The sequence below is a fragment of the Calonectris borealis genome, chromosome 9, assembly GCF_964195595.1.
Source record: "Calonectris borealis chromosome 9, bCalBor7.hap1.2, whole genome shotgun sequence".
In the NCBI taxonomy this organism is placed as follows: Eukaryota; Metazoa; Chordata; class Aves; order Procellariiformes; family Procellariidae; genus Calonectris; species Calonectris borealis.
Window position 1 is genome coordinate 19120974 of NC_134320.1, and position 17355 is coordinate 19138328.

Sequence of the window (17355 nt, forward strand, 5' to 3'; positions counted from 1 at the left end):
ACATAATAATTGTAGTGTTTCAGAAAGGTAATAAGTAATGCATCCTTGGTATTTTAATGTTTAACTACAGGAAACTGCATGAGGTATTACTGTGATGCAAGACTTGATATCCTTGGATAACTGTTCAATAATTAGCATTTAGGCCCAGTATCAATACTAAGAAGGAAACAAAATTCTAAGTGGAAAAAGAGACAGATCACAATTACAGATCATAAAAGAGAGTAGGTGTGGCTTGGCTAACTGTGAGGATCACATATTTCAGTTTTCTAAGGACTTCAGCTTGGGAAAACTAGATTGTCAGAGAGAGAGAGATGGCTAAAGCAGACACATATTCTTTAGAAAGAGTTTGACTTCACTAGAAGCAAACTCATCTACACAAGTCCAATTTTTCAGAGGAAGTCATATGCAAAAAAAAACCCCACAACAACCAGTGAGAAGCTAAAATTTTTATAAGATGTTGGGGATTGCTGAGTTTTTTATAGCTCTAGTAGTATGTCTCCTGATTTTGCAGTTCCTAAAGCTGCAATGGATGCGTACCCAGCTTCCTCCAGGACCAGTTCCCCTCCCCATCATCGGAAATTTGTGGCTGCTGGACTTCAAACTTCGTCGAGAAACTCTCACTAAGGTATTTATTTATCTCTATAGTTGAAAATCAGTCTGAATCTATTTTAACTTAAATTGTACATTGCATAGGAACAGTCTAAACTTGGAATTAATTTTTTTAAACCTCAAGCTAGATTATCAGTCAATTTCAAAGAATCCAAGGACCCTGATTATGAAAAATATTTGAGTAATGAACACCGTAATTGCTTTACTCGTTATTTTCTTTCTCTTTTGCATACAGTAACATCCATGCATAACATTACCACAAGCACTGTCAATAGCATGATATTCCGTTGACAGTTTCATTCTCTACTTCTGTGCTGATATCTAGCCCTGTAAACCACCTCTAGCAGAACTTCCTTTGCCTGACACCAAAGTCACTGGAACATCTCCAGGCCACAAGTGGTCCGATCTCCATTAGAAGACCAAACATATATTCTAACTGACTCTTTTTTTCTTATATTGTACAGCAAAAAGATGTATTGTCTGCAGTAAACAGATTATTACTAAAACAAAGCAGGAAAATTTGATTGCTGTTATGTTCACAGCACGATGCCTTTATAAACCAATTAAAACTATAAAAAAAAACTAAGGAACTGGCTTCAAACTGTTTTAAGGAAAAAGGCAATAAAGAAAAATAAGAAAAATCAATGAAAGCTATAGGAAAGAATGCAAAAACATTTCTTTGCTTTCTTCAGAAGTTGGAGGCAAGAAAAACCGGTAACTTCGGTTTTCTAATAAAATAAAGAGAAAAGCTCTGGGATTTTGCCTGTATTCATCTGTTCTTTGATTCTGAGCTGACAGAGAAGACCTCTCTTTCTCTTTCTGTGAAATATACAGAGATGGTCTTCTGAGAGATGTCTTTAGTGTCTATTCCATAAAGTACGATTATCTTCTGTTCCCAAAGCACATTACAACAGAAGGCTAAATTTTTCTGAAACTTGTATTTCAATACGATGTCAGCAAACAGGTTTAGTTACAACTACAGAAAACTCTTAAAATTAGTATTTAAGTCTATGCAATCCCTGGTTTATATTTATTAATTTACTGTTATTAACTCTTCAGTTAACCAACATCTATGGAAATATCTACACACTGTGGATGGGACAGACACCTATGGTTGTATTGAATGGATACAAAGCAGTAAAAGATGGCATTGTCACCCACTCAGAGGAAGTTTCCGGAAGACCTCTCACCCCATTTTACAGGGATATGATGGGCGAGAAAGGTACAAGATGTTACACAATACTGAAATATGAACAAGATGTAAGGAAGAAAGACACTTTCCTATATATACATACCTATGAGTTACTGCTATACAAGTACCTAACTGGGCTTACATAGCAAAAAGGTTCCATGCAGAGCTAGCATATTAAGAAAAGGAAAAAACAAAAACAACTCCTCTTACAAAGCACACTACTGACTTTTTTTCTTCCCAATAAATTCAAAGGAGTATTTGCCTAGAGGAGTTGCCCTTCAGTTGTATCACTTCTAAAACAGAAGACTCTTCATGTAGAAGACATGAGCCTTTTTCATATAGTGCTTGCAGATAAGTTGGTGTCAAATCACTGAGGCTCACTCTGCCATTCTTACTCAAAGTGCCCCAAGAAACCTACAATAGCCACCCAGACAGCATCCTCAGCTCACCTCTCCAATTAAATAACCTGTCAGCAAGGGCTTTCACATCTGGATTTAACAAGGCATCAAACTCCTACATTTGCCATTCCAGAGACAGAAGAAAAACACAAACTCAACATCCTTACCAAAACCCACTACCACTCAGTTTCCAGGGTCGCATTTATAAGCGGCTATATAGCCGGGAGTCATAAAAACCTAAGTTAGAGACCAAAAGTCAGTATCTGAAATCATGGTATCTCCTTTGTTGGTGAAATATAACCTAATCTAAGCCTTCTGCAGTGAAAGGATTTCCCTTCCCAGCAATGAAATAAATGTTTCCATGTTCTTCAGGTATTTTTCTGACAAGTGGGCACACCTGGAAGCAACAGAGACGCTTTGGCATGACAATTATAAGAAGCCTGTCACTCGGTAAGAACAATTTGGAGCATCAAATTCAAACAGAGGCCTGTCACCTTGTGGACACCTTTGCAAACACAAAAGGTAAATCCACCAGAAGAACAGAGCTTTTTCTGAAATACAGTAGATTAGGGGAGTAAAAGTTTGGCAATGCATTTTTACAAGTAATATAGATATTTTTCATATTAGTGGGACTTTTACTGACTTCTTAATTGCATTCTTTGCAAAAACTGTTTTGTCTGCACAGCAGGCAATATGAAATTGTTTTTTGAAATAAGGATAGTAAAAAAATGTTTATTATCAACACAGTCTTGGGGACAGCTGGTAACAATTCTTACATTCAAGGAGTATAGAAAAACCCTATGTTCTTCTCCATAAAATACACAATTTGTGACCTGCTGCAAGTCGTTCTAGGACAGCAGGCCTTTAGGATTTGGCAGAGAAAGAACCCCAACACAAGGAATGTATCATTCAGTTGTCCAAAAAAACTTCTTTTTAAGGTTTGGATGAAATAGAAACCAATAGAATTTTAGGAAGATGCCAAAATAAACCAATTAAATATAAATATTCTGAACAGCCAAATCCCTCACCCACATCGTGTTCCATACTGATGTGAAAACACGGAGAAGTTGCCTAAGGTCTCCCTCCAACCCTCCTTGCACTAGACACAGCAAAATGGCCCATCTCTCTTCTGAGAGTTAACATATTCACCGATCTTTAAAATGTAAGAGATGAACAAACCATTGACTCTGAGTGCCTGTACAGCCCAAATCTTCACCTTCCATGCAATCCTTCCTCAATTTTAAACTCAATAATTGTATTTACTTTTTCCAAGAAGGACTACAAGCATTGAACTGAAGTCAGAGATGCATAATCCACCATTTTCCATAGTAGTACAATTCAAAGGTTGTCCTGGCCATTGAAATGTGTACTGAATTTAATTTTTTCTGGATTTAACCCATTTTAATGGGAGCTGTTTTCCATCCCATTATGCGAGTTTTGCCTTTTCAGTCTCTGGGAAAAAAAATATATAGTTGAATTTTAAGCTGTACTTGAAAACCAAAAGGAGACAAGTCATTTCAACATGACTAAGAAATTAAAACTTTAAAATGTTTTTTTTTCCTGTTTTTGGGGGGGTTGTTTGTTTTGTTTTTTAATTGCCAAACTTAAAATATCTGCCTCCAGATTTGAAGGCGTATGTTCTAATTAATTGCTTGTGTTTTCACGCAACCCAGACCACAAGTCAAATAAGGGAAAAGAGACCTAATGTTTGTCTTCTCAAAACGGATACTCACTGTATTTTACAAGAGTAAAAAGCAGATTGAAAATAAAGATTCCCTGCACTTATGATCCATACAGTTAATTTGTATTAAACTAGAGTTTACTTGTGTGAAGTTTATCTAAAAGTAGTCTGATCTACTATTATTTTTACCATTTAAAAAAAAAAAAAGTCTTCCTCATTTCTGTCACTGTAGTCTATTCAGAAATATTCATGGTACCTCCTATATTCACAGGCAAACCTTTCGACCCCCACACTTTCATTGTCCATGCTATTGCAAATGTAATTTGTGCTGTTGTTTTTGGTCATCGCTTCTCCAGTGAGGACAAATCTTTCAGCAAGCTTATCAAAGCTGTTTATTTTGTGATCTACTTTCAAGCTACTGTCTGGGGCAGGGTAAGAATCTCATTTTCTTGTTCTTATTCCTTAAAGAGCATTTGCACTTCACAAGTCAAAGCAAACAAATTAAAAGTCAGTGACAATTATTCCCAAACATTTCCATACCATTATTCTGCGAGCCATTGTGCAGTAATAAATTAATACATACCTTGTATGTGTCATTACTGCCTTATATTCCTTCTTTATGTCAGTGAATCACGTGTTCTAAAATGTAAATTCTAGATCATCACTGGTTTTCACAAATCACCAGAATATATAATGTATTTCAAATCAGTAATCATTCGCAGAGTACTGTGTACATAAGATTCTTAAATCTTAAAATGAAAGCAACTTTAAAATTTCATTTTCATTTAGTCTTGAGAATACAGAAATGCAATTAATAAGAACTAAGCCTTCAAAATCCTATTCTTTTGAGAAGATATCTTGCTTTTCATATTACCACCACCATCTGAGTTATTCTGAACTTCCTGTAAGATACAGGTGACAATTTCATCACATCAAGAATATTTTTCAGTTCTTGAAAACCTAGCTATTTATATTGCACAGATTTTAGCACACTGGCATTTATAACACTATCAGGTTCTCCAATACTTTCATGCAGAGATGCCTTAAAAAAAATCAGAGTAAAAATCAAGGTTGAGAAAATCTGGTTGTGAGCCAGATTCAGCCCTCAATTACTCTGATTCACCCATTTTCAGAAGCCCCTGTTGCATTATTAGGTATGCATCCAAAAAGGAAAATGTAATCATCCTCCTGCTCTCCTGTGACCTGATATCCACTGTTACACGATGTTGACATTTTGGTCAGCTGATGGGGATGGAGAAGTCTGCACTGGCCAATAGATTCCTAATCCCAGGCCACAAATAAAACAAAGACTCTGCCAGTAGACCTAGAGACTGAAGTCCATTCACAAAACATACACAATATAAAGAAATGAAAATAATTATTTTTCCGCTCAACAAATACACATGCCAGTTTCTCCTGGAAGAAAGCCTTCTAAGACTGAGAAGTCAAGTCAGCTTCTATACCTTTTCAGTCTTCAACCTATCTATTAAGGATAAAAAGTACGGTTATTGAATATTGACAACTTGATCATAACAATTTAGACTGCTGCATATTACTAGTAGCTCATTAACAAATATCAAACAATTTTTCCTAGCCAGTTCGCTTAGAGGGCAATGTAAAGGTTTCATAACCCCTCTTAGAAATGTAGAATAATTTACATTGGAAGGGATCTCTGCATGTCAGCTAATCCAACTCCATGCTTAAAGCAGGCCTAATTAGATCAGGTTGTTTAGGGACTTGTCTGGTCAAGTCTTGAAGTCTCCAAGGATGGGGATTTCACACAGACTCTCTGGGAAACCTCTTCCCAGTATTTAATCTCTCTCTGACTTGTGTCTATTGCTTCTCATCCTAATTAGGAGCCCATATGTTGCAGTGACTTCACAGAGTTATCAGGAAATCAGAATTGGGTTCTCAATTTAAAAGAGCTCATGTTTCTTCCTTTTTGTTTAAAATCACAGATGTATGATGCTTTCCCATGGCTTATGCACCGTCTCCCAGGACCTCATCAGAAAGTGTTTGCATACAACGACTTCATGCACAATTTAGTGATGAAGGAGGTCCAGACTCATGAGAGACAGAACGCAGGTGATCCACAGGATCTCATTGACTTCTACCTAGCTCAAATAACAAAAGTAAGTATCTGTTTATCACACCATCCCCTGCTTGGCCTCAATGCCTACTACAAATACTTGCTGTTCAAGTAACTGCTACGGAATTTTTATATGCATGCTTTATTTGTTTAGCACTGAAGATTTTTGTTTTGGTGGGCTGCTCACTGTTTTCATCAAACAATGACAATTTCTACGTGACCGATAAAATGTCTGAAATTATCCACTTCACAGTCTTCTTGTGAATGTATCCTACAGACCAAAGATGACCCTACTTCTACATTTAATAAAGACAATATGATTCAGACTGTGGTTGATCTTTTGCTGGGAGGGACAGAAACAACAAGTACCACCCTTCTCTGGGCACTGCTCTATATGGTACAATACCCAGAAATACAAGGTGAGCAAAAGCATTATCAGAGAACTGCATTCAACATTACATCATATTGAACATCATTAAAGTGTATTAGCTCAATCACTTGCAATACATCAAAATAATCCTTAACAACGAATATGAATGGTGGTACATCAACAATTGAGATCTAGAAAATGAAAGTTTAATACATGAAACAAACATGTGTTTCCCCCACCAGTTCACTAAGAAGCAACACTAGCAGAAATTAGTAGTAGCCGCTGTTTTATATCACTAGAAGGGGATGGCAAAGACAGAATAACAAGCTAAAGACATTTCATATGCAACTTAGTCTCTTCCTAACCTTCGAAGTGGAAAAGCTTTAAAAAGATACCTGGGCTGATGTGTATTTATAAACATAACAGAAATTACACCTGCAATTTCGAATTTTAATCCTTTTTTTGAAACTGTATTATCCTCATCACCAAATGGGATATGTCTTAAATGAGAAATCATCTTGTGCTTTGGCGATATGCACTTTCTTGATCAATTGAAACCAACACAACAGTCAAAACACATGCCAACGCATTTCATAGCAACGTATTTTCCTTTTTTCCCCAGTCTTGGACCATACTCCTACAGAAATCTGCTGGAAAAAAGGGGAAAATGTTAAAATATTTTCATCTCTCCGCAGAAAAGGTTCAAAGAGAGATAGAGGCTGTTCTGGACCCCTCCCATCTCATCAGCTATGAAGACCGTAAAAAACTGCCATATACAAATGCTGTGATTCATGAGGCTTTGCGGTACAGCAATATTACTTCTGTTGGGGTCCCTCGACAATGTGTGAGGAATACAACTTTGCTGGGTTTTCATATTGAAAAGGTACAGAGTATACCTCCATGTTCCTTAAAGCCCTGAGCTATTAATATTTAGCATTTACATGACATTAGCTTCTACAGTTCCTAACTTTGCATAGAGAGCATGTGGTAGCATGTCACAGACATGAAACAAAGCTGGGTGTCCTGAACCAGGGCTAAGTCTACATGAGCCGATGCAAAAGGAAGCTTGGGAAAAGGCCAGCAGCACAAGTAGCAAACACACATAGGGAAAACTGAAGTCTTTCCTCCCACTAGCCAAATATGGATGATGTCTGGGCGTCAAAGAGAATATATGTTTTAAGGAATGATGAAGAAATGGGGTTTAATGATTGTCAAGCCAGCTAACTTTCACACATAAGGGAGCAGCCTGGAGCAATCTATAGTCATCCCCAACAAAACAAACACACACACACCCCACACACACTTAAGATGATGGCAGCTCAGTACAGTGACAGATCTGACAGTCACGTTGGCATGATATAAATTTCCCAAATATATTAAGCATAAAATTGATGTGATAGAATTGAAAGGTCCAGTGAAGAGTACAAAAAACAAAAAGGAAGGTGTTATGATTAGTCTGGCAAGTACGTAAAACAATCCAAGCTCCGCTCTAGCTTAGACAAGAAAGGCACTTCAGTAGTCCTGACATAAGATAACTTACACAAAAAGGCAAACATGTAATACGTTATGACAAACATAAAATATAAGGGTTTGTCATGCCGGGATGTGCACAGGAGAAGACCAAGTTGAATCCAAACACTGGGCTGCAGACACAGGATGGCACATTTTCTATTAGAGAGAAGGAAAGTCCAAAAAAAACAATCAATCATACATGGAAAATATAATCTCTGCTTCTTCTTGCAGGGCACGCTTGTATTGCCAAATCTGCACTCTGTTGTGTATGACTCTGAGCATTGGGCGACCCCTTGGAAGTTCAACCCAAATCATTTTCTTGATTTGGATGGCAACTTTGTGAACAAAGAGGCATTCTTACCTTTCTCAGCAGGTAATGCCCTGACATTTGAATATTCCTGTTCACTATGTCTTGTGAATGGTTTCTAAAATCTAAAATTTTAAAAACATACTTTTATAAAAACTTATTTGACACGAAGATTTAAAGTCAGGTGTTCTACTGTAAGAGCCACAAATATTGTCTTGCATTTTATATTTTTTATACATTCAAATAGAGGATGAGTATGGCTAAGAGACATAATGCTATCTCCTTGGTATACGTATAGTTCCTACTATAAGGGTATCTGAGCTCCTTAGTCCCTAATGTATTAAATCCTGGTAACAGCCTCAAATCAGAAAATCAATTTCTTCTCACCTTACAAATGGGGAACCCAAAGACAAAAGTAATATGACTGTCAAAATATACAGAGAAAATCTGTGATAAAGCATGAAACCAAACCTCAGTCTCCCAAATCCTACAGTAATAGACTAGCAACAGGTTCTTTTTTATCTCCAGAAAACTAGCAAAATCCAGTCTTTTCAGTAGAATATTATTAGTCAACCAAAAAAAATTTCTAACTTTTCAAAAGCATATTACAACTTACCTGCATTTGCATTTACAATGCAAAACGCAGTGATACAATGACATGGGAGGAAAAAAAAAGTGTGAAAAGCAGTACAAAACATAACTTGGAGAACTTCTCTAGACTACCAGTTTCTCCAATAATCAGATTATGAAGAAAAGCAGCACAAAACAGGAAGCTGGTGTTATTTACTGAAAATTAAAATATAAAAATTAAACAATAAAAACACTGGAAAACAACTGAGGTTTTTAATGTTACTATGACAGATTATACTATTATATATTTGTTGTAGATAAAAAATAAATAGTATACTAAGTAATGTATAAAGCAGTCAGATTAAACGCAGTAAATCCAGATTTTAAAACCATTTGCTGAAATTGCCTGTAAATCCTAAAATCGTATTTGCAAACTAGGTACTTAACATCTTACCTCCTTTACTCACCAAATGTCCACTAGCTCACATGAATCGACAACTAATTCAGGCTACCATTTCAACCCAGGCATAGGAAATTTTCTTTTCTAACCTGCTTTGGTTGTTTTCTGTTTATATAGTCTGAGTATTTATATATCCTAAATATATGTGGTTTTTTTAGTCTGGAATATATAGATATCCTGAAATACAGTGTGAAAACAATATGTCAAAATGAGTCACTGAGTCCATACATCACTGCACATGCCTACGTTTCATTCCCTTAGCTTACATATCTGCTCCTGGACAGTGTTAGAGAGAGGATACTGGGCTACAAGGACCCAATATAGCCTTCTTAATTTCTACGGAAGAAAGCCTGATTCTATCTTTCTACTTAGCTTCAGAATTGAACCCCACAATGCTCCAGTCCTCCCTCCTCAACAACCAAAGACAAGACTCTCAAGTATATGAAGCCTTTTAAAATCTGGCCTTCTCTTAACCGAGAAGCAATTCAGCAAAAACAGAACGTGACACACAGAACAAGAAGCAAAAATGAAAAGGAGGAATCTCATACTTGCTCCGGGGGGCGGGGGGGGAACAAGCAACAAACAAAACACACACAACACCAAAAAAAAAGGAAACAAAGAAAACCCACAAACAAACAAACAAACCAACCAAATAGTCAACATAATTAGAGGTATACAGTTTCTCAGTTAAATGTTGCCCCCCACCTCCAAAGGCATCTTCTGTCCTTACAGAAAGAAATAGGAAATAATTATCTTACATTAACAGAATTTATGGAATTCAGTAGAATTTTGTTTGAGGTTCTTTTTCAGAACTTAGCTTTATACAACTAACTCTTTTTCCCTTTCTTCTGCAGGGCACCGTGTATGTTTGGGGGAACAGATGGCACGAGTTGAACTGTTCATCTTCTTTACCAACCTGCTCCGGGCATTCACATTCCAGCTCCCTGAGGGAGTAAAGGAAATCAATTTGGAGTACATTTTGGGTGCAATACTGCAGCCACATCCATATAAACTCTGTGCTATTCCACGCTAGTCTGCAACATACTATAATACAGAGGGACTTCAACCGGTCAATAATTGCAGATATTTTAAAAGCGCATATCACTATCTCAATTGTGTTTAAATGTAGGTAGCTCAGTATAGTAAATTAATATAGAGTGTTTTTATTTAGGAGGTCTGACCTCATATAGTTGAACTTTTTGAAATTAAAGTAAGTGTACTAGGCAAAGCTCATATAATTGCATCTTAGACATATACAAGTACACATTAATATGTTATCAAAAAAATGTATTTTCACACTCACAGTAGCAATGAGTTAGATGTAGGATTTTAGAGAAGTGATCTGTATCAAGCAGAGTTTCCTGCATATGTGCTCAACCAGGTATCACACTCTTAAAATGGCACAACTGTTCTGATGCAGCAAGGATGCCTGAATAAAAAATAATTTTCTTCAGTATGCTGTTACTCGGTGTTCACAGAAGGTCTTTTCTTACATCCTTTTGCAGAAGGTAACATACTTAGTGATGACTGCTTTTCCTTTCACACTCCATAAAGCATTATATATTGTAGTATAAACTTCACACATGCATAAATGATTGCAGAATGGAGCCTTTTATAATAATAGTCCATTTAGAAATCCTTACACCTTTTTTCTTTACTTCCTCAGTATCTGTTTCCTATTTTATCACAACTCTCGGATCCAGGTGCTTTCATGAACCTTTCCTTCTTCTGTTTAGAAACACTATTACATCATCCAATAATTTCCTATTTGAAGGGAAAGGAACAGCCTTTCAAGAAATGAAGAAAATAAACAAAGATGCTAACATTTGTTAAAGCAGGCACAGTAAAGATTTATTACTCACGGTGTCTTCTTTTGTTGTCTCATCATTCCACAACAGAGGTGGAAAGTTTTGACCCCTTAAAATTCAGCTGCAAGCATCCTAGATACTTTGAATTCTCAAAGTTCAACAGGAGCAAGCATAAATTATGATAAGATGTAGTTAAAAGCAGAAGCAGAATATTACATATTTCTCAGACATAAAACTAATGGAAGACTTGATTCTCCTCTCAAATATTTCCAAGTATTCCCTTCCATTGGTGAAAACCCCAGGGCTCTAACACACTGTAAAGTTTGCTATTGCAGAACAAATGCAGACTTGACATCATTGACAGTTTTCATTTTTTTTAATAAAAGACATCAAAACACTGTCAACGTTACTCCATTTTTATTGAGGAAAATATAATATCTAAAAAATCCTCCTTGAATAAGAAATACTTTCAAACACAAGTTAAGAAAAATCTTTTAAACTTCTTATTTCTTACAGTGAGGACAGATCTTGCATAAAAGACATTCTTAGAGATTTATAAAAGCAGTCTGACGTGATAGTTCATAAACAAAAGTTTTCAAGTCTTATCTTTTTCCTTTGTAGTGTTCATTAAAGAAAAACTCACTTAAAAAAAAAAAATCTTTCTTTTCAACCTACCATTTGCATGATTCAACAAAGGGCTCATGATAAAGTGCTCAGCAGCGTGACTGGCAGTGTAGGATACAAGCTTGGACTTTCTCTGCTCCAGTGTATTTTGATGACTCTTGAGGTATGTCCTACCTGAAAAAAGACTCCAGTTTCTTTCCTCTATGTTTGCCCCTTTGGTCTCCTGAAGTTATTCTGTAAGCTTGATTTTTTTTCCCCCAAAATATTATTTAATTATGCACATATGTTTTCTGGTTTTCTTCTAAAACTGTAGCTTGGGTTAAAACATGCACATATTCTTCACCTGTATTTTTGAAGAACTGAGGTACGTTATGAAGATTTGCTGTACAATGCTGGTTCCAAAAAACACGGGAAGAACAAGTATTCAGAGCGCACATGATTAAGGAGGTATTTTTACAAAGAAGTTGTTGTAGGTCTGACAGATGGTACCAGTGAAAAACAGCTGGGCTAAGAGTATCTTCTTGTTATTCCATTTAAAACGGAAAACAGCAAGAGGTGAGGCATTCCTCGGCTTTCCAATGTTTCTCCAAATGACAGTGTAAGAGTTCCAGATTACCTTTTCATCACAGTTGTAAATGAATTCTATAAGAAAATGAACAATGCAGAAAAAAAAGCTATTTCACGAGTTGACTTTTTTCTCAAGAAAGAGAAGAAATTCATAAGGAATTAAAGTAAATCAGAGAAAAGAAAGATTTAGAAATTAAGGCCAAAATGCAAGCTTTTCCTGAGAAACATCTTAAAAAAAACCTAAACCTCATAAATCCCATCACTTCAGTAATTAGAAAACACATAGACAAACTTTTAGAAAAATACAGGGACAACCAGCTCTGCTGTGATGCACCCCTTAGAAATCAATAGCCCAACTTCTCAGTGAGGCAGACTGCCTAGACCCTTCAGAGGTTAAACCCCTGAAAGCACTGAATGATTTAAAGTCCAGTCTTTAGAAAAGACTATGCTGTTGAAGATTAGTTTCAGACATTAATTTCTGCCACTGATAAGAAAACTGCCATTTCCAAATTCTTCAAGTTTTCAAGTCCTGAAGAATCTAAACTGTTCATTCCCTTGATGTCAGGGAGCACTCTTTGCCCAAGTCCAACTGTTTTCATGGAATAATATATGAAACATATCTTTGAATATATTCCTTCTGTAATAACGGCCTTGCAATGTTTTGTTTCCAAAACAACAGCAATAAAGGACTTCATTACATACTTCAGCTCCTAAATATTAAAATAACAAGCACTGTGAGACAAGTACATACAGGTCTTTGTCCATTTTTGTGAAGCACACAAAATCCATACTGTTTGTGGGGTTTCAAGAACAAAATGTAATCATTGGTCAACATGACCTAGATTAGGAAAATTAGTAAACCAGTTCTAATCTTGGGTGAAGAGTTTTTCCTAAGATTTTTGTTTTGTTTTTATTAAACAAATCCTCAAAGGGAAAGAGTCAAGTATCTACATGATCTTGTTCTCACCTAATAAGCAGTGTATTATCAAGAGCACACTTCGATCCACCAACCAAATCAGAGATCTTTAAAAAATTGTTAGAATAATACATTCAAAGTTCTCCTCTCCACCCAGTAAAAATACTGTACATATTAGGTAATCAGCATTCCCATCCAACCCTTCAATATTACATGCATATCTAATCAAGCAGAATACAATACCAAAATATTAAATAGGTGACATTAACTTAATCAGAACGGCTCGCACACCAAGAAGGATTATAATGGTAGGATGCTATATGGGCTGGCTGTAAGGAAACAAATTAAAAACTAAACTCTAGTGTGGTGAAAGCTAATCTTTGGATTGCCTGTTTGCTTTTCTTCTCTTTTTGCTGTGTTTTCTTAAGACTTTACAACATTATAATATCATTAGAATTTCTAAATCGCAATACGTAGGATCGCAAATTAACATCAAAGCCAATCAGATGGAGGAAGGATACAATATATAATTAAAGCTAGCAGATCTATGGTGACACCAAGAATGAATACATCAAAATATATCCGAATGCATAAAGAGTGTTTACACTCTTGAAAGCAAATGTAAAAGTTAAGTACAACCACCTACTCATCACTAGTAATCCAATTTCTCACAGACATTACAGCAGAGGTGGGTACTGGGGAATGACTTGAGGGAGTAAATAATGACTTTATAAAATAGTCATATAGAAGCTTCTGTATATCTGAGTGGTGTGAAAAGACAAATTTTGTTAGCTACTAACAAATGCTACTTTTCTGGCTGAAAAACAAAAACCCAAAGATTAACTGCTTTACTGATTATCAGTGTGCAGCAAGTAAATGAGAACATTCAAAGTCCAGTCCACTAGTACATGACTCAATATTAGTTAATACATAAGCCTCGATGATGCCTCTGTGACACCTTTAGAACAACCAAAATTAAAAACGTATCACTTACTTCTTGCAATACTTGTCCAAGTGTCTCCCGGCTGTGAATGCGCTTCCTGTTGAAAACCAAAGCCACACTTATTTCTGCACAAAGCATTGGGGGGAATCTTGTAAACATCAATCACTTATCTCACTTCAAAAGAAGATTGTTATGCCTGGCTTTGTTCCACATCCTTATGGAATCTTGATACAATTTTTTGGCCTCTTAATGCAATCTTACGGAATCTACAAATTCTGATTCAAGACCTGTTATTATTCATTGCAGGTTGTTCCTCCTGATAAAAGGCTTGCAACAGATTGCAACTTCTCAAAAAACAACCCTGTTTATTAAAAAGCTTAGTAAAATTTCAGCATAAATCCTAATATCTGGACATAGCTAATACTCAGTGGCTGTAGTGCCATCTTCTCCAGCACCAGACATCTGTTATCCAGTAATTGATGCAAGAAGATTACAAATACTTTTTTTTTTTTTTACTCATTCTTCCAACATAGTCAAAGCGGTAAGCAGTGCTTGCAAACATAACAGCAATACAAAGACTTTAAAAAAAAAAAAAAAAGAGAGATGATTTTCTATCAAAAGTGAGAATATGTCACTACAGTTATTGTTTCCAAACATCCTGTAATGCATGCACTACAAATACTAGAAATGCAAATAGAAGGCAACATATTTTTACCTGTCTATTTTGGTTGCTATGACCACTGTAAAATTGCCTTCTGTATCGGGCAAGTACGTAGAGGGTATAATTACATAACTTCCTGCAGGAAGCCTGCAAAGTTGGCTTACTTCCTGTGAATAGCAATGAGGCACACAGCTAACCAGTGGCTCCAAGTGTAGAAAAGAGGAAGTATGTGGTTTCCAGCTGCTGTTAGGCACCTGCAAAAAAGAATGAAAACATGTCTATTTTTTCGTATATTTCAGGCCTCACAATGTTAAATTCCTGGTATACCATAGTATGGTATGTTCCATATCTATTCCACTCCAAATACTCACTCTTCTGTACAGAACTATATGAGAGGGATGGGAAGGCTTCCAGAAAACCCAGATGGCAGTATCAAGTACAGATAAATCATTCATACCATGTTTGTAGACAGTTTATACAACCCACTACCCACATAGCTCAAAAGCTTTTTCTATTGTCTAACCTCACTCTTCTTTGCTGCAGCCTAATGTCCTTGGTTTTCACCTCACAGATATGGTCAACAGACTATGTCCTTCCTCCTTCTAGTGGCCTTTCCTGTACTAAAAACTCATATTAGACTTCTCAGTCTCCTATAGGCGTGAAAAACGCCATTCTTTCAATTTTTCTTCACATACTGTATATTTGAAGCCACATGATCATTCCTAATGCTCAATTCCAGACTCTCCATTTAAGCAACACCTTTTCTGGAGCACGTTTTCTGAAAACAAAGCTAGCTTTCCCTACAAAATAGCCACCTAACCAGAAGCTTCCCATCCTACATTTATGCAGTTGATCACTGGCACATACATGTAGAACCTGTATTTGTCCACACCAAATCACATCTTGTTTTGTTTCAGATCATCTGGTCCAATGTATCAGTCCTTTTGAATTCTAATTTTGTCTGTGGATCCAACACCACTTGCCAATGGACAAGTAAATAATTCTTAGAGATGAAGAAAGTAAGTTTTCATGATCAATTACCAAAAAGTCTGGTCCTCAGTCACTAAGACACTGAGAATTCTTTGCAAATCCTCAAAAGAGTTCATCATTTCTAAAACTAATTTAGAACATTGGAAGGACTCAGCGGAACCAATTATCTGGTTACTATGCTACCCAGTGTATACTTATTCCATATCTTTCACGGGCATTACTTCACAGGACCAGCCTGTGTTTCTCCTAGAAGCTGCATGTCCCTTGCCAAGTGCAAGAAGCACTGAACTAACTGACACGCTTACCTTCACACTTGGCAAATGAGCAATCAAACTGACCAGAAGAAGTCTTACCTGGAAAATATGGAAACCTATTGGACGACACTTGCTATCTTGGCAGTGCTGACGGAGGGTAACTTTCACACTGCTTTTTCCTGATCCTGTAGGAATGGAGAGGGGAAAGCAGGGATTGATATGGAAGGAGGGGAAGTTCCTGCTACCTCCAGCACTTTGCCCATTTTTCCAGCATCCATGCAGCTGCACTGTCTCCCATTCACCTGCTGGGAGTTCTTCACAGAGGGCAGCATCTGCGGGTGGTGGTTTTAGCTCACTATCAAACATAAGAGAGAAAAGAAGCTAAATGTATAAAATCTGTATGATTTCACAAAATCTAGAACACCAGCTCACAAAAATGAACTGGTATTACATAAACTTACATAAATACAATTCCTCCAAACTTTCAGCACGAAGAAAAAGAGAACTGTACAATTCTAAGTCCTTAGGTAATTCACAGAACTCCACAAGAACAACCTAGCATATGCAAACAATGCACTAAAACCAAATAGATTTTGTACATTCATGAAGTAATGCAGCTTACACATTTTTCCTCAATACTCTTGTGCTATTCGTCCTATCTGAAAGTGATAGAACTGACAGCGACTTCTGGAGTAGACAACCACCTCAGTATGTCCAAAGCATACACTGCATTCTTTTTTATATTCACTATGTCTTTAATTGTAGGTAAAACGGTAGTTTTCCCTGACTTGATCACTGTAACGTTAACCCATATTTCGATCCTAGCCCAGCACCGCTTTTCACAGCCATATGAACAATTTAGTACCATTATCAGTTGTGCAGCATTTGAAATTGTATTTCAACATAACTTGAAACATATCATCTGTTCTTATTTCCAATTTTCCAGTTGAAAACATATACCAGCTGTTACGTTATTCTGTGATTGTCCATTCTAGACACATATCCAGACTGGCACCTCTGTTTCAGTCGTGTTATACTTAACAGCAACACTAGAAATTTTATCCCATCATTGAAAGTGCAACATGCTGTACAGATGAAATACGCCCAGAAACCAAATATATTGCTGGTAAGAAGTATACAATTTGCACCCATAGAGCAAAATTAGCCTCATAGTTTTGCAGTCCTTTATTCAGTCTAAAACTTGATGCCGTCTTGCTTCCAAATTCCACAGAATAAATGATTAATGCATGTTCTGGCTTTGTAGTGTGATGTGCCAGCTTCTCTCCAAGAAGATATGAGTTGATATTGTACTATCAGAGCATAAAAAAAATTTGAACAGCTTTTAAACATGTTGCCAACAGTATGTTTTGCCTCTGTATATAGCTTACCTGGTGCAAGCTGTTA

General features: G+C 36.5%; 2 protein-coding genes across 17 annotated transcripts in view; one reads left to right on the forward strand and one right to left on the reverse strand.

The window, feature by feature from the left end:
• Positions 1-394: 394 nt before the first annotated feature.
• Positions 395-10221, forward strand: LOC142085384 (cytochrome P450 2J2-like). Its single transcript, XM_075157244.1, has 9 exons — positions 395-625; positions 1669-1831; positions 2572-2721; positions 4152-4312; positions 5839-6012; positions 6247-6388; positions 7035-7222; positions 8083-8224; positions 10043-10221. The coding sequence occupies exons 1-9, from the start codon at positions 455-457 to the stop codon at positions 10219-10221; spliced, it is 1470 nt and encodes a 489-aa protein (XP_075013345.1). The 5' UTR covers positions 395-454.
• Positions 10222-10400: 179 nt separating this feature from the next.
• The window catches only part of ABCC5 (ATP binding cassette subfamily C member 5), a 94340-nt gene continuing 87385 nt past the window's right edge, over positions 10401-17355 (reverse strand). For 12 of the 16 annotated variants that reach the window (XM_075157206.1, XM_075157205.1, XM_075157209.1 and 9 more), the window contains 4 exons: positions 16051-16306; positions 14762-14961; positions 14098-14143; positions 11397-12262 (listed from right to left, as the gene is read on the reverse strand). In XM_075157206.1, the coding sequence (XP_075013307.1) occupies positions 12233-12262; positions 14098-14143; positions 14762-14961; positions 16051-16306 (532 nt within the window). In that variant the 3' untranslated portion in view covers positions 11397-12232. Of the gene's footprint in view, positions 10976-11396; positions 12263-14097; positions 14144-14761; positions 14962-16050; positions 16307-17355 lie in introns of those variants that run through there. The other 4 variants (XR_012674652.1, XM_075157210.1, XM_075157211.1 and 1 more) reach the window with 4 other exon arrangements.